Raw genomic sequence first — 12545 nt, 5'->3', positions numbered from 1 at the left:
TGCCGCCGCTGAAATCGATAGTGCCATCGCGTTCTGTAGAAGATGGGTTAAATGGAATTTTTATAGGAATTTTTTTGCTGTACAAAAAATCATGAGCTTCTATATAATTTTTAAGATTAGAGAGAAAAATATGTTAGCTATGAAAAACGACCTATAATTTATTTTTCATAAATTATTTTAAAAGATATTTTTTAAGATACGTAATAAAATACAGATATATGTTTTTATTAAAACAAAGAAACACAATACATAGAATTTAAACGTTTTTGGTTTAATGCCGGATTTGGAAAATTAGAAATCCCCGGTCTCATTGAATTCTCATCAATTCCTTTAATTTACCTATTTTTTAAACGAAATAGAGCATCGAAATTAGAGCTGCATTATTTCCCTTTTTGATCGCGCGAGCATATAATTAAAATTGTCTTCGAAAAAAATTAATATTACACGCTTATATCGGTCACAGACAAGTGCAGCGGAGCGGAAGTGCGCGATAAAATAATCCTTTGCTGCGTGCATCGCGCGTGCAATGTAACGAAATAATAACTATCCACCGCGAGGGGAAAAACGCACGGTCGTCGCTGCATCTGTTCGATATATCGCTGCAATCTGCTCGCGCTATCGACGTTTCGCACCGAATAAACTCGTGAAAAGTGCATCCATCGGATGGGAACAGAGAATGTAGCCTAGCCACGAAGAGGCGTGAAAGAGAGTGACAGGAAAACGGATATGGTTTGAAACGGAAAAATATAATAAAATACCATAAACTTGGAAAAAAAGAACAAGATATGTACTATATAAGAGAATCGAGAAACAAACAAGTATATTTTACTTTTAATAAAAGAGAAACTATGATATATTATTTACATCGAGATGCGGATAATTATTTACACCATAATAAATGCATTTATAAGATAGTGATTTTTAGGTTGCGTAGGTTACTGGATAATTGAGACGCGCACAGTCAAGTATTTGACATTTAAAAATTTTGATATTTAAGAATCAGTTATATATTATTAGCTTTGTATAGACTTAGCGTTTTTGGAACTTTACCTTAAATTTCTTTCCTACTTTGCGCAAATACTCAGAGCGGTATTAAACCCGGCGGCAATAGACTTTCGTATCTCTCTACCTTCTTGGCCGGAAAGTTCCGGAATATTCAAGTAAATGTAGAGACTCCAAGGACCTGCACTTAGATCACGTGGGTTAGGAAACTCTCGTCTGCGTTGCACACGGGGATGTTTATTCGCATGGGATCTTAGTTATGCAGATTTTAACACGAATGCGCTCTCTTAACTGATTGGTCGGTTGGCGAAGTCGTTATCGCCTCGACTCGCAGGTAATCCCGCTCGATTACGAGTGCGTTTCCGTGTATAAATTAATTTGCTAATGTGTAACCGATTAGGAAACTTTGTCGATTAGAAAATTGTTTATGTCATAATATTATATTTCGCATGTCCCCGCGCGAACGCTATTTTCTATATATGATACATATTTTCGAGAGAGATAATTCAACCTTATTTTTCATAATTACGCTTGATAGATCTTACGGTTATTGGGTTTCACGAATCTCTGTTTACCACGTAATCTATTTATAGAGACCCTATATTAAATCTAACGCGTTCATCGCACAAAGCGCTAAGTTATTTACCAGAGTGCGCCGCTTGGAATTGATTATTATATTATTCGCTGCGCTTATTTCCGGTTAGATAACTGCGTATTAGGTAACACTGGAGCTAACAACGACCACTGGGGCTGTGTAATAGTAGTAGCAGATAAACGCGACGTGGGTAGCGTAATAATCGAGATATTGGCGAATTTGTAGCGATCTTTATTTTTCAACGTGCGGCGCTTGCGGTGAAAGAAAAAGTCCGCGGAAAGGAGAGGGAGAAAAAAGACGGTGGTGAAAAACGTAGCGCGAGGGTGTTTGGAATATGAGGGTAGCGAGAGCGCGAACGCGGGGGGCGGTTGCCCACGATTGGATACTTTTTAGTAAGCAAGCAAGTAGATATCCAACGGTCCAGAACAGGGATCTCCCGTCTCTTTCTCTCCTCTCTAGTACAGCGCAGCCCGGTTGTGCACGGTACAAACGGGCGCATTGCAAGCGAGAGATGCATCCGATTTGTTTCCGCGAAGCGTACACGCACACACGGAGGGTGCGGTGCGGCGGGGTAACATTGGATGTGAAATCGGAGAAACACGTGTTCAGCGGGGAGCGGGAAATGCTCACAGGCGTTTGAATGCGATTAAGCCGGTAGAGCAGCAACGGCAACACTAGCCGACAACGGCTCCATCATTTCTCTTGTCTCTTGGTCTCTTTTCGCGCTCGCGTTTCCTCTCGTCGCCTCCTCCCGTGCCATCTTTTTCGATATTTATTCGTTATTTTCTGTTAATTCGCTTTTAACGATTCTTAAATTTTTATCTCAACCTAGATTAGCAAAAACGCGACGACACGACAACTATTATTTCTGAGCTCAAAATAAAGCGTTTTGATATGTTTATTTATTTTTTCTTTGTTTATATCAATTTGAAAGAGTATAATATCGACTCATTCGCACTTTTACTCACTTTCACCGTATTGGTTTACGTAGTCGTGTATCTTTGTATCACTTCTCACTCTCTTTATGGAATATTTGGATATATCGGATTTATGTTATAAAGAAAGCAACTCGAGGTTGTTGTATATCGACCAATCTTGTCCGACGGGCTTTCTCTTTCCGTCTCGCGAGGATTCGATGACCAGGCACAGGTGAACAGTGGTTCTTTCGTTTAAACACTCTCTCAAGGTCTTTACGATTCGCTTTTTTCCTTTCGTCTGACCGTCGTTCCGCTTCAGTTATCAAACTATATTCGAATTGCAAATGAAATGGAATTTTTTCCTTACTCTCGAAATCACATATTGCTCCGTCCTTTGAAAATATGTGCCTCCAGAGTATTTATTTATAAGATTTCAAAATTTCCGACACTTGTAATGAAAGTGAAATTAATGAGTTCAGAATTATTAAGCATTTTTAATGTTATATATGCATTCGTGTAAAATAATGCTTTTTTTTTACTAAGGGGTAAACTAATCCGAGAAAAGATTCTTGAAATATGCTTGAAAGCTTATGGAATAAAATCTATTTTATTATATTTATCATTCGTTAAAAATTAAAGAGCTCTCTTTTGACGTATTGTTACCGTAAATTTTCCGTGAAAGTGCAAGGACGATGGACGGACAGCGACACGTAAAAAATGGAATTTCGAAAGGCAAATCGAAAGCCAAAACCCATTGAAATAACTGTGAATAATCAAGCGCGCGGGTATTTTCGTGAGGTTGCAGTTCGATGCAGCCGCATTGTGTACACTACCGGAGCGCAATATATCAGCGAGAAAAAATACTGCCGGATTAACCATAAACCATAGTGATTTTTAGCTGCATGGATTATTTATAACACGCTCAAGCATGATTCTTTGAAATAGATATTTGTTTGACAATGTATTTGATAACCAATGCATGTCAATAGGTATTTCTATCGTATAAATCTGTTTGTTATACAAAACTGTTAAAAAATATAGGTCAGACCAAACGGTAGAAAATTAATAATAATAAATTATATACAATATAAATTAATAATAAATCATAATAATAATTAAAGTTTTCCTAAAAAAGACATATTTTCCATATAATATTTTATATAAAAATATTTTTTTAATAGAAAAAGTTTAAATTTACACATTTATCATATTTAAAGACAATTTATTTCTTTATTACAAAAAATTTTGGATTATAAAAGATGCTATCTCATAGTAAACCTTTGTAAATTTTTGACGCATACATTGAAACGTTATATAATCGCATTTTTTATTATATCTTCAAAGATATGAATTATAAATAGTTCAGATTTCAATGAGTCTATCATGGAAAAAAAATCTATGTAAGTTATAAGAAACGAGCGACTCCAATGCCTGGCACCAAAGTCCCACTGCCGATTGTATTCGGGCATCGAAATCTCCAACACTAGTTCAATTTGCCACTTGGCTCTCTTCTTTATATAATCGTCAATTAAAACTAAAACGATTCGATTCTTCATGAAAGATTTCAAATCTTTTTATAAGGAACTCGTTAAACATACAGCGTCGCTTCAGTTCTCTTCTAAAAGTCTACGATAATTTTATTTAGCGTTATTAGTTTTTAATTACAGCATTATATTACTTAAATATTATATAATACTTTTTAAATTCTTTAATTCCTATATTCGTTATATTAGATATTCAAATAGATTATTCAATATCATCGAACTATTGCATATCAGAGGCAATTGTTTAATGCACGGATGAGAATATATTATATGGTACATTCAACTCTGAAACGTAGACTAAGGTCGTTATTCCATAAAAATCTCAGTCTATATTTTAGTCGAACGTATTTAATAAATAATACGATAATAGAAATGTTAAAGTTCCATTTAATATATTGTACACTCACCCGAATGTCGTCTCGCAATTAAATGTCAGTCGTTATTTAATTCGGGAAATTGTTTTTTTAAATCGTCGATAAAACAATCAAATTCCATCAATATTTATATAACGAAGGGGAAAATGATATGTATAATTATATACAGAAAAATAATTAGACTATAAGAAACAACTCTGGCACGCACGTTTTGATTCTATAAACGAGATCGGAGAAATATTTGATAGATATTTAATTAATTATTTAATTAACGAGGACCAGCATGCAAATCTGCATGAGTAATTAAACAATCAAACGTACAAAATTAAATTTGCATTTGGTTTGACCCAATATCATCATCGTCGGTTGCATAAACTATTGCACACGCAATGATTATATTTATGAAACCATTATTTATTTTGTAGCATACAGGAGAGCGTAATTTGCATCAGTATTAATATTTACTTTTCGCGAAAATGTCATAAAATGTTTCAAAAATCCATCCACAATTGTTTCCATGCGTTCCCTTTATTAATCTCATCCCCTTCACCGTTTTCCCGCCAGCATTCTTTGTGCATATTATATACTATTCGGTAATGCATCGCCGTGATAAGGTACAACGTTCGCTCATATCGATATCGAAGAGAAAAGAGGGAGGGAGAGAGGAGTGCGGCAAGCGAAGAGCGGGGGTGGAATTGGTTGCGCGTCCGGCGATCGGGAATTTTGTTCTCGACCCGCTCTCGAAACATGCTCGCGAAATATCATCGACGTCTGTGCCCCGCGGGCTTGCCGCGTCATTGGTCGTCGAAAATTAACATGCGAACGACCAGGAAATATCGCGCGAATTAAAAAACCGGACGAAATGGGGAGAAAGCAACGGGTGGACAGATGGAGGGGAACGAGAATAAAAATCGCGGAGGGTGCTTTTTTTTTGTTCCACCCCGCTTGATCCTAGGAGCTATTCTGGCGGTTCCGCGTCTCTGTATTTCGCTCGTTTGTTTCTATACGTGAAATCACGTCGATCATCCTCGATGTTTCTACTTAAAAAAACGCGCGGAAATATTTTTGGCCACCTCGAGAATTTGCGAAACTCGCACATTTTAATTTGTATCTTTTATCGCATTTCATGCTTTTGCTCGCATCACAATTATATTGCGACATTCGTTACTTGTTAAATTCTTAAACTAATCCGACTTCTCTATCCTTCTACATAATTGTTTATAGAGGAAATGTTTGTAGTAATCTAATTAATCGATATGGTTTTTCTAAATAAAATATATCTTGTTTTTCGAGTGCTGACATTATACTTTCTGTTTCAGGTAAGACGATAATCTAATTCTAGTTTAATCACTGTCTTCATCCGGTGAGTGATTTATATAATTATAATTTTCCTATTACCCGCACATGTTCTTCAATTTATTATTCGCGTCATTGCGTTGGAAATGCAACGGGGAAATCGTTCTGATATATATGGATGGAACTACGTGCTAATCGATCACTACGGCATCATTTGCCTGTAATCCTCCTAAGCCTGGCGTGTTAACATCATGTCGTATCGCGTTGTACATAACATATACGATTGAACAATTGTCGGTTTAATCCTTTGTGATAAAAGAGAACATTTGTTGCAGCCGACGTAAATATCGTATATATTCGAAATATTCTCTCATCGTAGAAAAGCTTGAAAATCCATGCTGTTTTTCCGCGGAAATATTCATTCGCTGCGTCGAATCTGGAATGTATTTATACATACACACACAATGATACGTCCCTGTATATACATATAGAGTATAGGTATATGTACATATAGAAACGTATAAAAATTGCAGGAGATTTTGGATAATATTTTATATTTTTTGACTTTAGGTGTTTTTGGATCAAATTACTCTTCGTTTTTTCTTAAATATTTTTTTAGCAGTATCGATTTTGCTTTTCTGCATTATAATTTGCGAGCTCTAGGTACTTGTCTAACTCATCAAAGTGTAAGATCAGTATTTTATCTTGCCGCGATAGGAATATATAAAGAACAACCAGCTGGCAAACGAACGCTCCATTAATAACACGGGCTGGACACTAGGTAGACACTAGGGTAGCGTTTGACTCTGTAACCAGCACGGGAGCTCTTTGACGTTGCTTATCGGCGATGCCGGTGATTGGGCTTCGGGGCAAGTAATCGGCGATACAAAATGGAAAACGCTGATAATTTAAGCGGCTGGGTCGCGCGGATCGGGGAGCGGAGCGAGAGAGACTGGCCCGGGATAATCGAGGGCGTTATTTTATTCGTTGTTGCAGTGCAGCCGATGCACAAAGTTTTCATAAACGTTGCTCGTGGGCACGTTGAACGCGCGCGCCTCTCTCCTCTTCTCTCGCATCGCGCGAGCGCGAAAACACTCTTCCGCTTCCTCTCTCGCTCGCAGCATACGGCAGACAACGGTTAATCAATGGGCTTCAAGCGCAGACTCGCATCCCGGGATCTTTCCTGATGGACAGCAGCAGCAACAACACGCGGGCATTCGCCTCTCTCCCTTCCGGCAACAAGAGAGAGGGAGGGAGGGAGGTTAAAGAACGAGAGAGAGAGAGAGAGAGCAAAATAAAGGGGAGGAAAGAGAAAAAAATATCGAGAATTAGGTGGTGGGAGGAGGGTTGGACTAGGACGAAAGAGAGCGAGGGAGGGAATGCCGTGGGCGCGCAAAACTAGCGAACAATTTAAACTCCCCTTTCAAGTCGTGGCTTTGTTTATGCGAACGAAAATAATTTGTCCGCGTATCTATCTCTCGCTGACGTGGGCGCGAAAATAGCCGAATATACTAGGTAGTCTGAGCATCAACGGTATTTCAGAATCGACATCTTACTCGAACCGATTCGTAGAGACTTAATTAAGTCTTTAGAGAAATTGCAAATTTATTTTCAATAATCTTCATGAGACTATAAAACTTGAAAATATTGTACGAAAAATTTTTCTTGTCCTTGCACGAAAAAAATCGCGCTTTATTATTATTAATTAATCTTTTTGGGTCTTTGCGAATTTCCTGCGTTAGTAACATATCCCGGCGTAAAGTAGATATTAAAATGATACACCGAACGTAACAGCTGTGAAATGACGTTATATTGAAGGAGTGCAATCGATAAGGAAGTCGGAACGAATGGAGCATTCTCGCCTTAGCGAAGTTAGTCTCGCGAGTCACGCGGTCTCTCGGTCCTCCTGTCAAGTAAGAGAATTACTTTCGAACTCGCAGACCGATAAAACAGGCCCTCTCATTTGCGCGATCGTCAACTCGATTTTCGCACGGATCTAAAAACTTTCTACGCTCGTAAATGAGGCACCCGGATGCCCAGTTTTATGGTCCATTTGCATCCGGCTTTAAAAATGACGTCAAAAGAGTCTTGCGATTAAGGACGCGGTGGTACATCTTCGCGAATATCATCCGACCGTCGTTTTTCAGCCAAAAATATTTTTGGCTTTGTTTTTCAAAACCTTGTTTATTCGTTTTTCGACTATAAAAATATCGTGCATTTGATGGCGAATGTTTGCGATGTTGAATTCACATTATATCGCTCTATCGATATGCTATTTTTCCAATAGTTTAGAAAAAAATGTCAAATCAATGTCTAGAGCGCATTTCTAGACATATCGAATCGTGGCCCACTAAAACGAGCTCGTCCGCAAAATTGGACGAATCCGGGGATGGTAAACGACATTGCGCACACGTAGTGCACTTGCACGAAATGAGAGAGGGAAGAAAAATGCAAGAAAAGGGGCGGGAGAAGGGGCAAAACTCCCGGGGCGAAATTGGATCCCTGAAAGTGGTTCGTGCTGGCCTACCTGATTACCTGATTTCGTTGATGGATTCTTAGACTCCTTCGGCGAGCACCGCACGGTCGTTCTTCTCGCTTTGCCAATCCGCGCATCCACCTTCCTGGACAATAACTCTAAACGTTCCCCAATACTGGCCGATCTCGCTTTATGTCCGTTTTGAATAAACGATTTCGTCCATCCGTGCGAGGTGAAGATTGCACACATGATAGTCTAGATATAATTTGCAAGATACGACAAATCGTATTGAAAGCTCTCCGAAGTATAGAGCAGTGATTTTTAATTAATATTTCGCGCGATTAAAATAAAAAAAATTGTTTTAAAAAATATCCTGAAATATTCATATAATTTACATTAGAAACTATCTCAAGCGACGTGATAATTAATGATCGCTTAATTGATGTTTACGGAAATAGATACACATTATACACAGATACACAAGGAATATCAGCCACGCAATTCGAAGCGAATCTAATAGTGGAGGGGGAAAGAGGGAGGCGGAGGAGATAAAATAAAATTGAAACAGAAACCACAGAGACAAACCTCAAAACGTACCATCGCGCCGCACTAATTCAGTTCGTGGAAAAAAAAAATTTCTGATACAAAACCAGTTATTTCGCGAAATGCAACTTGCGGTTCATTTAACGCAACATGGATACCTGATATTTTATATAAAACTCTCCATTCGCGGTGTATAGGGGGTTGAATCAGTTGTGGCTGCAATGACCGCACTCGCTACCATCACCGGACCTATACTGTTCGCCATTTTTTTTTTTTTTTTAACAATACTCAAGTTACACAAAAAGATACTCTTAGTCTGTCCGATTATCGAAAAATATTGCGTTACGCATATTTTTTCTTTATCGATTCCCTTATATAACTTAAATTTGAAATTTGAAAATATATAAAAATAATTACACGTTTATTGTTTATTTAACACGTAATATTTTATCGTATATAAGAATTTTTTTTTAAAATAATTTCTTCGATTTTGTCTTAAACATAAAATTGTCCATCAAATATATGCACGACTATTAAAATGTCAATCATCTTGTTCGCCTTTAGGACATGTCTTTCAATAGCACAAATTTAAACTGAAAATACAGGAAATGGATTGGGTGTGTGTGAGTATGTGAATTTCGTTCAAAATTAGACTATCGGCGCATGTCCTTTTTTATTATTGTTTTCGCGTGAATGATTGGTTGGCGCGACACTTAAATCGAATTAAATGTGATTCAACCACAAACCACAATGTTTGAAACCGCGATTACAGGTAAAAATGGGCAAAACGCTACTGTCAATTAACAGGCATGTTTAATCGCACTACGTATAAACCACGAACGGAACGAATTAGTTAAGATTTTCTCTTTTCTATCAAATTAAGCGTGACCCTTCAACTCTCCGGCTTAAATCTCGCTACTTGTTTAAGAAGTAATCTTTAATTTTACTCAATTTGTCTCTATCTCTGTTAACCGTTTCTCATTAGTAAATTGGCTAGCAAAGGTTGGCATCTTTCATTAAAGATGCACCGTATCAAAAAGTTTTTGAACTAATTTGCTATTACTTCCTCCCGTAAAAGCTTCTTCCCTTATATTAAATAAAAATTTCAGTAATTGCATTCTTGCGTATCGTTCAGGACTTTATGAAGATTACATTTCTCTCTATATTTACATTCTACTTTATGAAGATTACATTCCTCGTCGGATTACAGAGAATCGAAGATAGCTAGCTATTCGTAAGTTTCGGGATACTTCTTTTAATCGTACATTTTCATCGCCAATTACGTTTATTAGAATTTTGAAAAACATTGAATTTTTTTTTTATTATTGATTAAATATTAACTTATTTTTTTTTTACACAAAATCATTAACGAGTTTATAGCGCTACGGAACAAAATTGATATATAATGGCTTAGTAGACATATATGATTTATCTCTATTATATACAAGGCGCAAAGATTTTAGGCACATGTTCATTCCATTGCAGAAAGCGCTTACAACAAATGTTACGAACAACAATGACGTTACACAAAATCACACACATACGCATACACTTACTCATTCACAATATCAACAACTAATTACCACTACAAACTCAAGCGTGCTCGAGACGAGGGAGATGCCTCGAGTATGATTATTAGTTATGTTTCCCAGTTTTTCTGTACAATAAAGAAAAAAAAAAAATCGCAGCTCGCGATTCGATTGTGCTTGTCGTGCATATATTCGTTTATTAGTCGTGGATTAGTAGAGAATTTGTCGCGTGACGATCGCTTTTCAGAGCGCTACGAAACACGAGCCGCAACAATATCGCGCGATCGCACAACATGCCATTACTAATTGCCGGCAAGCCTTTGCCGTTGTCGTACTTCGCTCGGGCATCACAATCAAAATGTGTACAATCGTATTATCGGCTATTGATTTCGGGCAGCATCAACTTTTGCATCCGCCGATGCCGCACACGCGCAACGATTTCTTTTTGCGGCGTAGTTTGAAACAGATAACAATTTATATCGTCGCAAAAATTTGATATTTTGCAAAGCGATCTTTATATTTTTAAACGATTACTCGAATTAAATAACTTTTGGACACATTTTTCTTTAAATATTACACTGTTTGCGCCGTGAATCGTTGGATGAAATAATAATATAAATCGTAATAGTAAATTGTAATTTTTCGTTAAATATAATAGTAATGGTTTTTATGTTTCATATGTCAGAATAATTGTGTATAAAAATTAGTATATATAAAGAAATATCAAATTTTTATTTGTTTTTAATCATCATATCGCTCAACGATTCATACAACAATATTAACAAGTTAATAATATTTTCGGTTAGATGCTTTGTGTGTTTGTAATCGGCATATTTACAGCAACATATTAAAGATATTTTGAAGATATTTGCCTATATTTATAGACACAATTTAGCGTATAAAAACTCACTTTTGAAAGTACAAGGAACACTACGACATCCGCAAAATTAAAGCGTAATTAAACTTTGTCGAGATTGATATATTTTTAGATTAATAAACATAATTAGCATATAAAAGATCGCTACTGAAAATACAATGAAAATCGCGACAGTCTATCAAATATATTATAGCGCAGTCAAAGCACGCATCGTCATCTTGACGAGAGTCGCGTCTGGTTTTGATGATCGATCACAGAGCACATGGTTGATCGATTTTCGCGCAAATGTGTCGATGGCACATGGCTGTCGTACTTCCGTTTTAACAATCAACTTCCGAAGCTTCTTATCTACTGACGAGATAGAGAGACGTCGATGACATCCGTCCGTAAAGAGGCCGGTAGAAAGAGGAGAGCTACAATAGTCTCGGACGGGATCTCATCAACGATTAAGAACCGTATTGAGGGTCGTAGGGACGCGAATGCGGAAGGGTGAACGCGAGCGGAAGTCCATCTCCGGTTCCTCTCTTATTGACACAGCGGTGCTCGGCATCGAGGAGCATCATCCTTTCTCGTTTCCTCGGCGCCGCGTCTTCCCTCACGAACGAAAAGTCTTCGCCGATCACTTCGATATTCATTGGGCAAAGATTTATCTCTTTCGATAATCTTTCGATTCAAAGTGGTTCTTCAGAGTGACGTGTTTTCCTCACGGCCGATTATTCGTCGGATGTTCTCGAATGTCTCGTTCGCGTTTCCTGTGAAAGTGTTTTCGCAATCGTGATAGAGTCCAGGCATAAGTCTCACGCTAGTTTGTCGATCAGTATAATGGAATAGTTAAATGACTACGATTGGTTCGGAGATGCAAAAAACCGAGAATCTTGAAGTAACACGATTCGCGACGATTTGTTAAAGAAAATAAAAGGATATCTTATGCAAATTAAAGACTCCTGGTGCTTTATGCGATATTTCTGTATGGCGATGGAAAGTATTTTCCATCTCGAACGATGACGACGACCGTTCTCATTCTTTCTCTCGTTCCTTCTCTTCTTCTCTCTTTGTTTCGAGGCGAGTATCGCGTGCCGCCTGCTTGGCCTATTCATTTCCTACGCACGAAGATATTCTCCAAAAGCTCCTTCGTGATCAGCCGGTGAGGTCTGGTCGGACTCTCGGTGGGCGTACCGTAAAGTCGACTGTTGATGGCATAGAGCTTCGGGCTGAGCTCGCATCTTACGTTGAACCACCAGTCGCAGACGAATACTGCTTGGCTGAATTGCGTGCCGTTCGGGCAGAGAAACGTTGCCTGTCGGCCGTCTATGTCGCAATAATGCCACGCCTGGCATCTCGTCTCTACATCGGCAAAGAAGCCGGGGAAGGACTGGTCGTCGCAGTAGAAAT

The 12545-nt window shown here is 38.0% G+C and overlaps 2 protein-coding genes across 4 annotated transcripts in view; one reads left to right on the top strand and one right to left on the bottom strand.

Moving 5' to 3' along the window:
* Positions 1 to 12545, top strand: part of LOC115235369 (RING finger protein 17-like) — a 147449-nt gene that overhangs the window by 71178 nt on the left and 63726 nt on the right. The window lies entirely within an intron of this gene.
* The window catches only part of LOC115235378, a 58345-nt gene continuing 54995 nt past the window's right edge, over positions 9196 to 12545 (bottom strand). Inside the window, exon 4 of the mRNA XM_029807137.1 lies at positions 9196 to 12545. Within this exon, the coding sequence (XP_029662997.1) occupies positions 12247 to 12545 (299 nt within the window). The 3' untranslated portion in view covers positions 9196 to 12246.

This window comes from Formica exsecta, unplaced genomic scaffold, assembly GCF_003651465.1.
Source record: "Formica exsecta isolate Colony F162 unplaced genomic scaffold, ASM365146v1 scaffold218, whole genome shotgun sequence".
Classification (NCBI taxonomy): Eukaryota; Metazoa; Arthropoda; class Insecta; order Hymenoptera; family Formicidae; genus Formica; species Formica exsecta.
The sequence above is the reverse complement of the archived record's forward strand: the minus strand, read 5'-3'. Positions and strand labels throughout refer to the sequence as shown.